Here is a 12986-nt window from a genome sequence, read left to right as displayed (position 1 = left end):
CAAAAAAGTAGTAATGTTATGTTTTTTTACTCACAGGTCATCCACATAACAAGGGTAGGGCATCTGCTGTAGGTAAATACCCATTGGCCACTCCTTTCCCGTCTGAGTCTTGATGATCCCATGCTCTATGATGTCCTGAAGGTAAGCAAAGCCTCCCCAAACATAACGGAAGTCATCCATAGGATCAGCTCTGGGGCCCGAGTCCCAATACCTAAGAAATACACATGTTTTTATTTGGCAAGTTTATTATCATTATACTAAACACATCATTTCCACTTAACTTCCAGTTTTACCTGTCTTTGACCTTATTGGTACGCTCCACTGCATCAATATCCATCCGAATCTTGAACTTCACATGAGGTGGGACATTGGTGGTCCAAGGGTGCATATTTACGAAGACGAGGCCTGCCCAGAACTTGTTTTCCTCTAACAGGCCCAACGCTCGATGAGTGACGGCATCCTCATCAGGAACAGCCACAAACTTATCCAGAAGTACACACTGAGTGAGGGAGAAGAATCCATATAAAAATGGATAATGATTGCTGTATCATACATCATCTAATGCCATGTCCACAATCTTCGAGCTTAGTTCAGTTATGTTGGGGGATCAGAGTTATCATCGATTCATCCTCTGCAAACTGTTTGTAGGAATTTTAATAGAAATTCATCCATTATGGTTAAAATATTTCAGTCTGGACAAAAATGGTGGATCTACGGTATCTACCAACAGTTAATAACATTACAGGTCGCTAGCCTGGCCAAAAAATGTAAAAGTCTGGAATGGCGAATCCTGGCTTGAGTCACTTTAATCCAAAATATTGGCCCCCATTTGCAGAGAAACTTCAGCAGTGTGTGCCTCTTCCATTCAAAGCGTGTCTAACATAGCCATTCACTGTACGCTAAAGCAAATAGAGAGAGCCATGTTCTAAAAGAAACCCTTGAAAACAACAATTTAACCCTGAGATCCTATGCACAGATACACCCCAAACCCAAAACACACATTGGCTACACACAATTTGCCATGCATCCAAAATGTACGCATATATACACTTAGAGACACAATGTACACCAAACACACCCAACTAATTATTTAAATCTCAAAGACTGTCCCTTAATTGCCAAAGCATTCAGCTACTAACACTGCAGCCCTACTGTGTGATGTGATATGCATGCATACCACCAACGTGCAGCCAACCAGCCATCAAGCCCACGGTCATTGTGGGCCCTTTATAAAGGATGGTGGATGGAGTGACAGCTGTAACTAATCGGCCTCAATCGTTCCTTCTCTCCCTGTCACACTCAAGTGCTGTAAGCTTCAACTTGGACAAAAACAAAGAGCACCAACTATGCATCCAGCCAGGCCTCAAGGTGCCCCCCATGTCACCCCCCAGTGTGATAGGCCTCTCATCCCGATTAGTCTCCGCATGGAAAGGGGTGTTTTTAACTTTGTTCTAAAACGCATTCCTCAGTTAAATGTGGAGAGCGCACACAAGAGAAGGTTTGAGATGTTTTCTTGCTTTTTTATTTTACCCTCCACTCCATCAACAGTAAACAAAAGAGAGTGGACAGCTCGCTTGTTGCTTTGGCTCTCGCCCACCTGGGTAGATTTCAATGTCTCTGGATTGGCGGACAAATTGCAGAGCCCAACACAGTTATCTAAATGCCCACATCAAATTAACAGTGGTATTGAGCACATAGTGGTTAGCCAACCAGAATACTGAAATCAACAAGTGACAATACCTGCGCTTGATTGGATTATTCCATGAATAGGCCTTTCCTAGAACTTGACGTCACAGGTGGAGGGAAATGTGGAAAAACAATCCCTATTCTTGCTGTCAGAACCCAGTGGTCAGAATAATTCTCAACGCTCACACATATGCCTCCAAATCCAGGCTGTGGTATTTTAGATTCACGTAATGAATAAAGTCCACTCACATCACCATACTGGTTTAGCATCTGAACGACCCGGTCAGTGAGGTTGAAGATGTCTCGCCAGTCAACTTCAGGGACGTCAGTTGGACGGTCCTCAGGTGGACCGTTATACAGGAAGTTGAGGATGTGTTTGGAGGAGAACGGAGAATCCTCTAGACTCCTGTCAATGAAATCCATCACTGATGGATTGTTGATGGTGTCCTGAAACAAAAGGCAGCAAGGCACAACCTTGTTATAGGGAAATGTCGCTGAGAGGCCCTGAGAGGAATACAACTGATATTTCACAATGACAAAGACAAGAAGAGAAGGCAAAGATAAAGCAATATCTATTGTACATGACAAAGGTGGTTTATTTGCATAAAAGAGGAGTTTCCACCGCAAACACATGAGTTGATAACTTGTAGATTGATGGTGTAAACATGTTTATTCAGTCAGACTATATTGCTGTCCTACCCGGATCATCTTGACTTGGATTCCATCTTGGAAAAAAGCCCAGATCTGAGGAGCCACTTCCTCCCATGCCTTTCCCATCGTCCTCAGCCTCTCCAGCTCCTCAAATGTAGTGTTTGCCTACGGGAGAAATGTAAGTGTGTGTGTGCATGTGTACATGACAAAGGTTGGTGACTCAGCATTGCTAAATCAGGAAATTATTATCAAAAGTAAACATTCACCCACAACTATTTTTACAAATGCCAATATAAGTGCACACCATTCAGAAATATGGGAACACATGCAATTAGAGACATTTAGGGAAACCTCAAATAACTCATGTACAGGATACACGTGCACATGTGTACAAGACATTCAGAAACTCAAATGCAAACATTGTCACTGTTCTCCTAATCTCCTGGTACATACCATTCCCACATCAAACCCTCTGTGAAAACAGGCTTTGCAAAGAAAACACACACATTCTCACAAAAAGAATTCCCGCGGGCCAGTTCAGATAACCAGCAACTGTGCAACAAATGCACTCTGGGCCAAATTGTCAAATATTTACTGCACGCTTATCATGAAAACCATGGATGTGTGTGGGTACAGTGCTTTGTGTGGCAAATACCAAAGGCTGGCTATTTCAGTATTCAGTCATGTGCAGTGGGGGATGAAAGCGCTCAAGAGTACACCCAATTAAACGCCTTCCTCTTGTGTGTGTCTGATTTTGGGTGACAATGGGGACAATAGAGCAGGGGTGACAATGGAGGCTGTTGGTGACAACTGGCCGAATGCATTCAGCCTCCCCAGTGAATCACAGTCAGGTTCCCACAAGTGAGTGCTTCCTCAATTCCCCGGGGCTGTTTAAAACAGCAGGCCAAACAAAAAGGGGACTGGGGGATTTCTTGAGTTGATTTCTTCAAGATGGCTGTGGAGGAATGTTGTAGTTTGCCTAGATGGGGGGCATTTCGTGCCTAACTTAGCATAAACCTTCAATCAGCAAGTTTAGTTAAAAAGAATAAAGTCCATCACAAATATAGTCGCTACCGGCTATGCTTAACTTAAGGTTTTCTGGTGTCGATTGAGCTGACCATAAGTCAAATGAATTAAAGGGGTGAAAAACATAAATGTATGATGCCTCACTTAAGATGTCTTCTGAAACAAACGGATGCATGACAGAGTTAAGAGGACGGACTCAAAGACCGTGTAGAGGCCATGTTTTGGTCTCGCAAAGTAATGGATTAACCCCTAAATCATTACTTTCTAAGTGCAATTAAGATCCCAATCTGAGGGAAGAGGAAAACAAAGAGGGCATTAAAGGTCAGGAAAGAGGAAACACGATTGTGGGTGTCTCTTTGTGTGCACGATCACAAGACTTTGAGGAGGAACTCTTACTGCTTACATAACATTGAAAAAGCTGTGGCGCCAGTAGACTCTGCGGTAGTCACCACAGCCGATCATTGCAACCAAGTCATCCATGACTGCCGCCCCCCGAAGGGCTTTGACCAACACGTATCTACATCTAGATACAAAGGGCTGGACATGACATGGGGAAATCTGATCCCCTTTGGAGGGAAAATGCATTGTCCCCAGCAGAAGACTTGCTTGCTCGAAATACAAAGATATGGATGTCATGGAGAAACAGGCAGCCTCTAGAAGGTGGTGATCTGGAAATAATGTTTTTCTTTTGTAGACATTTTTCAATATCTCTTGTCGTAGTTTGTCTCGGTCAATGCCATCCTTTCCTTTTAGTTAAATGATCCTGCTAACAACCCAGTTCTCCTGCCATCTATTCAAAATACCCCCAAAAAGCAAAATGCATCAGGTGTTGCTACTGATTTGCTAGAATTGTGTATTAACGGGGTTCATAGTTAGACTTCCACTCTCCACATAGATAAATCAATATACCAAGTGGCCAATGGTGCTTACATTTTTTATGATCTGCCTGACAGCCGGCGAATCGGGTGCGTAGAGGATCTGTCCCATCAGTATGGGCTTGACAGAGTTCCACACAATCCTGGTGACAGGGTTGGACTCCAGATCTTTCATCAGTTCATTGCAGAAAGGAGCTGCAGGGAATGTGTTGTATAATGGTAACATTAATTCAATGAAATTCACGTTTTTTATGGGTATCCCAAAATAAATGGTTTCTACACATTTTTCGGGGTAAAACTTGTGGTTGAAATAAACTATTTTGTAAAACATATGAACAGCCCACTATCTTGAATGGAACATGTCAGGAAGGGGCCGGAATGTCTAATCCATAACAGTATCTAAGAATGCCCCTCATAAAAGCAGGGGTGATTGCAGTGAAATAGTACGAACCCAGTTACTCTGACAAAAAAAATCTTAGTTACAGTAGGGTTAGTCCGACAACAAGGCCCATGTTCTGCAGTAAAAACCAAAAGCTTGTGATTGTGCCAATGCCTACTCTAATATCTGCCATAATAGTATATGGTCTACTCACTGGTGCTGTTGTCGTATGTGTAGTGACTCCGCGCTTTGCTGTTGCTGATGCCTAGGAAAGCTTTGTAGTTATTGTCCTCATACCAGTTAAAGGAGGTTACGCGGGAGAAAGCACCTTCTGTGTAGCCACATACCAGGCTGGATGCAGCAGCCATCTGCCTGCCTGAAAGACAGACTGTTCTCAAAGAGAGGAGTCATGACCTGAAGAAGCTCCCTGGAGCTATTCCTCTGGTACAACTGTTGAAATATAAGAATGAAAGAGCTTGAATTAGAACAAGTAACTATTTAACATTAACAAATGTTGAGCAACAATACCATTGGCCAATCAGTACAGACCATGAGCAACTGCATGGACAAAAATCGTGCGCATTGATTTAAAAAAAGGTGCATTTATTTTCTTTTTTTGGCCTTTCTTGGTCCCAGCTTTTTTCAAGATTGTATCTTCACGTCTTCCATCTGGACTCTACACTCTGTGGCTTGAGACAAAGACAAGTGTCTTGCCAACAGGATGTCAGATTGTCAGCTACTCTGAACATCCCATGGAAACTTCCACAACAAACAAAAACATTTCCACACACCCATGACAGGTACACCACAAAGTACATGGACACAGTTGCACACATTCAGTGTTCATTATATAATCAAAGTCTAAATTGCTATGGACACTGAACCATGTCCATACAACATGTGAGAGTGACCAAGCTGCAACCAACTGCAAACGGACACTTCACAGAGGTCAAAACATGGTTACACTGCTGAAAGTAATCCAAGCAAAAGAGTTTGATTGTGCATGCACATACTCTAATTTAGGGAGAGAAAGACAAACTCAACAAAAACAGATCATTCAATCATCCCTGGTGTTTAACCTTTTCCATTTCTAAGGGGCTCAGGTTTTCTTGCAGCCTCAGTGTTTCCATTGGGATGATCCCATAATGACGATATATCTGTTTTCGAGGCTATTCTGGATTTAGCCTTCCTCATACGCACTAAATGATATCCCCCTACTGTCTGTGTTTGTGTAAAAACTCAGGCAAGAGGAAGCAACTGTTTCCTGACAGCTAAAAAAAGCAAGCGGTGAACTTTTGGATGGAGCTAGACGAGGGCTGCCTTACCTCTCGCAGTTTGTCTGAGACAGCGGAGACGACCTGTACCCAGACCTGAATTTCAATGCCCTTCGAGTGATTGTCCAGCACCAGAGGAAGCTGTAGGGGAAAATAAATGTATTCTTTTATTAAACACTTTTCTTCCTGGCCCAGGGTAAGTTACTAATGCCCCCCATCCTTGGATCCTCTTTCTTTGTTTTTATCAGGAAGAGGAATACGATACCTGCCTTTTTGTGCTATAAATAAATGTAAGCTGGTGATAAACATGTCTTAGTGGACCAGAGATCAACATTGAAAAACTGGCTTTGTTATTCTTAGGCCTATATTATATCTTGTGAGCAATATCTTCTCTGTTGAGGATCTGCTGGCGAGCCAAAAGAGCTTCCAGGCAGCTCACAACACAATAGACTAAAGATTCCAGGCTGAGACACAAACTTGACAGAGCAGACATCCTTCCCTATCACATATATAGATTCAGCCTATCAGAGATATGTCCGCACCGACAGACAATTCCCACTTCCTCAAGAGTTAGCTTTCCAACTGTTTACAATACTGCAACAATACAAACAATAAATAAATCAGTGGCACATCCTACAAACATTTTGAAGGATATCTTTTCAGAAACCCACCCTTTCTTTATTCAGATGGGCAAAGGAACATTTTGTCCATTCTTACACATTATTCATTTGAAATCTGGATTTTTAAAAGTAATTACTGAAATGAAAATGGCAGTAATTTATAATCTGTGGTAGCACTCACCATATGAATCCTCTATGCTGGTTAACAGTGATGGCATGTCATTATGTGTATCCCCCAGGGGAGGGGGCTATGTAAACAACTGGAAGAAAGTAAATAGTTTATCTCGGGAAAAAATGCCATAAAAATGGTGTCAAAAAGCATTTGAGTGTATCGCTGCTATGGCACAAGGCAGAGCCAGCCAGACAGCTAAACACACTTTGCCCGGTCTTATGCGATTGTGCCGGGATGAGGCAGAGGTCAGCCATTGTTGCCGTCTGTCTTATTGTGGTCCTGTGTTGACTCTAAGTGCACTGTGGTTACTAAAGAGAGGAGTGTCTGTTCACTAAGCTAATTACAGACCAAGGCCAGGTCTGCATGCTTAGCTAATGCTCACGGCTGTTTCACATCACCCGTACCTATTTGAAGCAAGATCAGAGTGCTGCAACACACTCTCAATTAAATCTGACAGGTAAATAATGGGCCCTGCTTAAGTGTAATATGGTTTTCCAGGAATTTCTTCAGCTAAAAAGTTGTGTTTGAGTAAAATAAAAATCTGTAGTTTGGACGACGTTCTTTATCTAAGTATTCCAGCATTTTAAAAATACCAAAAATAATGTTAATTGAAATGTATTTTACTGTATATGCTTATCCCTTATACAGTGTGTGCAGTTCTTTAACATTCCTGGGTAATTGTGTACTTTAGTAGACTTTATTTACCCTACACAAAGCCAACCTGCATTTCTTTGAGAAACATTTGTTCCACCCTATGAGTCAGCCCTATAAAAATACTGCCAACTGTTTATCCATTGCTGCTCCTGACATTGAATGCTGAATGATAAGCCTGTGTTGGCTTGTTTAGTTTTGATCCAGATGGGATTGAAGCAGAAAATGCCTCAACCATGAGATAATACAATTTGCAAAATACATCTTATAGAAACAGAGCAGAAGCTGTGTGATGATGCAATTAGGGATATCATTAAGTTGTGATGACTCTTAAAAAGTTGAGTATAATAAAGATGGCTATAAACTGCAGATCATAAAAAAGGATGAAGTCATTTAAGAACCTAAATAGGTCTTCTTTAATTTACAGTATGTGTCTTTTTACATTTAAAAATGGGAATGTATATTTTTCTCATTGATCAGTTACACCGCTTAAAAAACAAAAGCTGTTGATTAATTAACTTGTCAACAAGATTAATTCATTAATCAGACACATACTGTGGTTAAAATTAAGCATTTACATGACACTGCTTGATTGCCAGAAACGTTATTAGCCTATGACAGATTAGCATCACGTCTTTCAGCCAGCAGTTGGCTCAGTGTTCTGTGAATAGCCATTGAAAATGTTTGCATATAAGCTAATAAAAATGGCAACATCCCAGATGGGAGTCATCCAACCACAGCTCTATACAGGCCTTTTATTATTCCTAAAATGGAGAACTCTGCCAAATCCCGTTAAATGTATGCATGTCCTCCATTAAAATGATTTTTCTATGAGCGTTATACAGTCTGACCACAATGGATTGCTGGTCACCGGTTTAAACAGTGTGTGAATGTAGAGAAAGGACTGTGATTAATTATTGGAGATTGGTGTTTTGATTAAAGAGCTTTCCTTTTGAAGTAAGTAAAATGTGTGATACCGTTAGAAGTTGTAGCTTTTAATGAGCCATGGCACATACCCAAAACCTACTGAGGGTATAATGAAATGTTTTATTTATCAATAATATTTTCAAAGGTTCCTTGATATGTGCTGCTAACATTACAAAAGCACTGACCATCCGAAAGAGCTTGAAGAAGTCGACATTTGCGTAGAATTTGTCCTCAATGATCTGTAGCCGTTGTGGAGTAAGGATGCACATGGCGTTGCGAACAGCGTAGAGTCCTCTTTTGCTGGGGAAGACGAGGAATCTCTCCAGCAGGTTCAGACTGCATGCAATATCCTTTAAATGCAAGGCTGGAACCCCAGAGGCAAACTGAAGAAATCCAAAGGTATACTTAGGTTAGGTTGGTTTCAAACTCAATCATTTACATTCTGATATTATAAATGTCTTTAATTGAACTTCACAGGTCAATATTTTGTCTTCCTTCCTTCCTTGAGTTAAACATTGAATTCAAATTTGAAAACACCCCCTGAAGCGGGGAAAGCAAAGCTCAAAATGTAGTATATGTGTTGCGTTGATTTTTTAATAGTGTCATAATGCACATATTGTGTATGTACTATACAGGATACCAGGATAATGTATGTTAAGTGTAAACTCCAAATAGGTCATTTGTGTATATATGTATGAATACAAAAAATAAAATAGGGGATTGATTAATGGTTGAAATGTAACAACTAAGAAGCAGTAATTGTAAAGCCTGCATCGGTACAGAAGTAAACGCATATTATACGATCTTCACATGCTTTTTTAAAGTTGTGATTCAGTTATGATACATTGAATGAAACCAAAGTAGAACAGGAGGCGTGTCAGAGGTCTCCGTCTGGCCTCATGTGTCTCGACTAAGTGGCATATATGGATATATGTGTGTTTTCCTGTTTGTGGGTTGCCAAAGGGAGCTATCTCCCAGCTGTTGTTCAGCCAGAACTACTGACACAAATGAATCACATTGTGAATGTTCCCAGAAACACTAAAGCAAGTCTTGACTTGTGGAATATTTCCTCAACAAAGGACTTGTTAACATCATCTAACATCATAGAATATGTTGCGCAATGATTGCAAATGGTATGAGTCTTTACGTCAATGGTTGTGTTTCTGCCATTACAGGAATATTTCTAAAGTAATGTTGAAGGGATGTTAAAGGACTTTAACTGTTCAACCCTATCACGCATGTGCATGTGTGCCTGTGTACCTGTTCAGGCCTGATTTGTGCATTTACTAGCTGATACACCACAGCCTGTGTCAGAGGAATGTCTCTCAGCAGGAATGATGTCAGCAACTCATCATCCTTTAGGATAGCCTCCACCTTTATTCCTCGGCCTACATAGAGGGATCATGGGAAAGAAAATTCTCCAATTAGAACAACAGGAGACCACCTATCACAAAAAAAGAGAATAAACCCAAACTGTTGTCATCAGTGCTCTATAAAATCAGTGGATACCAGGATAAGTTAAAACAATGATTTGTACATATTTGGCAAATGTGACAATTGTTGCATTAAAAGGGTAGGAACACATGACGGCTCAGTATTGTTAGTGGCCTGTCTATTCATGAATAAAGTTCGCTCTGCCAGATAAATTGTCACTGTGGCCTGCATCCAGATCCCGCCCTAAAGTGACTCGCCTTGTGTCCTCATGCACCAATGGAATCCACAAAGAAACCTAAAAGCGAGAAGGGCAGAGGAACCTGGCAGAGGTATTCATTTGAAAAGTCAAAATAACCAGTAAGCCGACAAAACAGATGTGATAAATGACACACCGTGTTGAAGCTAGCTTTTCTGGTGAGGTTATGCACCTCAAGTGAAAATTCACAAGGCACTGACTGCTTTTTTTTGTCATTTGTACACTTTCATTCTATGGATTTCACAAATGAGATAAAACGTTGATTGCTGAATTCGACAGGTGACGGTAGGTTAGCTATTTCCCCTTGCTTTGGTCTTTGTGCTAAGCTAAGCTAACCAGCTGCTGGTTATAGTTTGTTAACTGGACTAATAGGAGAGGGGACATGGCTCTTGTCATCTTATTCTCCTCCAATAAGCAAATCAAATTATTCCCAAACAAGTCCAACTAATTCTTATGTATCTAATAATTAATATCAAACCCCTTGTTATGCTTTATAGGATTCGTTCTCAACATGATTCAATTTTCTTTTCTAGGCCTCATGGGAAATTGTCTGGAATGTGGATCCATATCTCTGTTAGCTCTGTTAGTCCATATACATGTTTCTATCTGAGAGTGGCAGCATAAAAAGAACCAGGATGTAATCATTCACAGGCTGGAATGCACTCAGCCTCAGTCAGCTCCCCTCTTAAAGGTTTTCTGTAGATTTCGCTGGGAAACCTGTTGTATAGACAGTATAGCTGTACATGCATATGTTGACATGAACAGAACATTGTTTGCATGTTGTCTCTTGAGATAGGATCAGTGTTTCTATGTTCTCATGGAGAGAGGAACACAGATGAAAGTTGTGTGAATTGCTTTCCCACCAAATAAACAACATGCTGTTAAAAGTAAGCAGCTTATGTGAAGAGCCTTCCATAAACCCTCGCGATGTAATCCTTTTAGTCTGCACAGGTACACAGAGGGATGGGGAAATGTGTGAGATATGATTTAGACTGCAAAGAACTTTTGGAGGCAGAGGTGTTTCCAGATTTATACAAATCTGGACATTTATAGTCCATTTTCCTCGCTCTTAGCATACCAAAACCAGGTTTCAGAACATCAATGAAAATGCAACAGAAAACAAATATATATAGACGGAAGGTGGAAGGACCTTGAACTAAGAAAGCCACTAAGAAAAGATTGCAATGCTGAATGTAGTCAGGCTGTATATCAAGATATAGATTAACTTCTAACTTCTAACTCTAACCGGTAAATCCAGAGAGATGATTCTGCAAGCCACAACTGCTCCCATGAAACAAGGAACCAGAATACCCAAACTGACATTTGAACTGCTTCGAAACACAGTTTCACAGTACTTTGATCTAAGGATGAAGCACTGACCTGAAACTTGTTCAGGATGTGTGCGCAGGGTGTCCATGAAGTTACTCATAGCATTCAGTTCCCCCCAGAGGCGACCTAGCTGCAGAAACTCTGGGTAGCTAAAAAGAAGCTCCTGGGCATCCATGTAGAACCGAGCAAATCTAAGGAAAATGATAAATCGCACACATTTATCACTTTTAAGAGCACAATAATATAATGCAACATCACTAATGCACACACTGAGGCTGTGTAACAAATGCAACATAACTAAGAGATATTTAGACATATTATTTTTGAGTTCATTACACATTATGTTCTTTTATCTTAGATCAAAGGTGCGTAGAGTTTGATTCCCCTTTATGACCTGCCCATAAAAGCCCAGGGTGGTACCAACATGGAGTTGTTGTAGTTGGAGACCACTCCAGGAGATTCACCACGGGTAGGGTCTTGAAAACAAGGGTTGTTGGCATTACAGAAGATTCCCTGAATCCATGGTAGGACCCCTGTGGAGGGCATGGCCTTGTTGGGGAAGTGGCCTGAGGAAGAGGAGATACTGTTGGCTTCAGTTCTTACACAAGTCATTAATGAACAGGTATCTATAAGGATGTCACACAACATTATACTATACTTGTCTCTGTGAAATGTGGATTTAAATGTTTGATATTTTCCAGAGAAGAGTTGTTTGCTTACATTCATGTTGACGATAAAGTGGATTCACTCGTCTAAGCCACACCAGTCCCATGCACAGCATAACAGGCCACATGATCTCCATGAAGAAACGCACCTGGTATAAATGATAATATACACTTTGTAAATCTGCAAGGATTCTAAACTAGTGCAGTTTCATAGCGTGTCTGTCGGAGCGATACATTGGGCCATTATTCTGAAATATAAACATATTGCAAAAGCTAAAAGTAAAAATGTTTGATACAAAAAATCCTTTGGTCAAATCTACAGACCTCAAGGAATTTTAGCTAATTACAACTCTCACAGGGATCAAGGTAGTGTGTAAATGATGGATGGGGGGATTTTACCCTCTGCCTCCTGCGGATAGTCCAGTTCTTCCACAGCAGGAGTTTGACCTGTCTTCCTGCCCCCATGGTTTCTCCTTTTCAGCCCTGCAGGGGCTAGGACCAGCTGACAAACCTGTAATCAACCAGTCCAGTGCTCTTTTTAGCGAAGCCATTTCATGTTTTACTAAAAAACATTTCTGGAAAAATGAATAGCATTTAAAAAGCTACATATTTTTTGGATTAACTCTTGTTTACATCCCAGAGGTGTCTATCCTGGGTGTATCCCGTACAGGGCTGGAAGCAGCTCTGTAATGAGACTAATGAGCTAAATACACTTCACATGGTCAGCTTTACAATACTACACTTTCTACAGCTCGTAACTCCTTCAGCAATGAAAATACCCAAAACACTGCATTGCATATTCAAAGTGCATGTAACAAAGTTAACTTTAACTTAGGTGAGGCATTGCTATTGTGCAAATGTATTGCTACCACATCACAAATTAAAGATATATCAACTAAATTCCAAAGCTTGGTTATAGTGCAGAACAACAAATCACTTACCTCAGGAGAACACTCGTACTGTAGAGTGGTTCCCAGTACACGAAGCATAACAGCACATTTTCTACTGAGCGCACCTTAGGTCTGCTAGCACAGCTAGAAT

General features: G+C 40.9%; 1 protein-coding gene across 1 annotated transcript in view; it reads right to left on the bottom strand.

Moving 5' to 3' along the window:
* The window catches only part of abca4a (ATP-binding cassette, sub-family A (ABC1), member 4a), a 26489-nt gene extending 13503 nt beyond the window's left edge, over positions 1-12986 (bottom strand). Inside the window, 16 exon segments of the mRNA XM_063912776.1 lie at positions 35-211; positions 294-499; positions 1936-2133; positions 2386-2502; positions 4294-4433; positions 4832-4985; positions 4987-5067; positions 5943-6032; positions 8447-8644; positions 9522-9649; positions 11332-11471; positions 11705-11846; positions 12001-12094; positions 12345-12456; positions 12556-12629; positions 12887-12986. Of these exon segments, the coding sequence (XP_063768846.1) occupies positions 35-211; positions 294-499; positions 1936-2133; positions 2386-2502; positions 4294-4433; positions 4832-4985; positions 4987-5067; positions 5943-6032; positions 8447-8644; positions 9522-9649; positions 11332-11471; positions 11705-11846; positions 12001-12094; positions 12345-12410 (1931 nt within the window). The 5' untranslated portion in view covers positions 12411-12456; positions 12556-12629; positions 12887-12986.

The sequence above is a fragment of the Eleginops maclovinus genome, chromosome 21 (genome assembly GCF_036324505.1).
Source record: "Eleginops maclovinus isolate JMC-PN-2008 ecotype Puerto Natales chromosome 21, JC_Emac_rtc_rv5, whole genome shotgun sequence".
Classification (NCBI taxonomy): Eukaryota; Metazoa; Chordata; class Actinopteri; order Perciformes; family Eleginopidae; genus Eleginops; species Eleginops maclovinus.
This window is presented reverse-complemented; position numbering and strand designations above follow the sequence as displayed.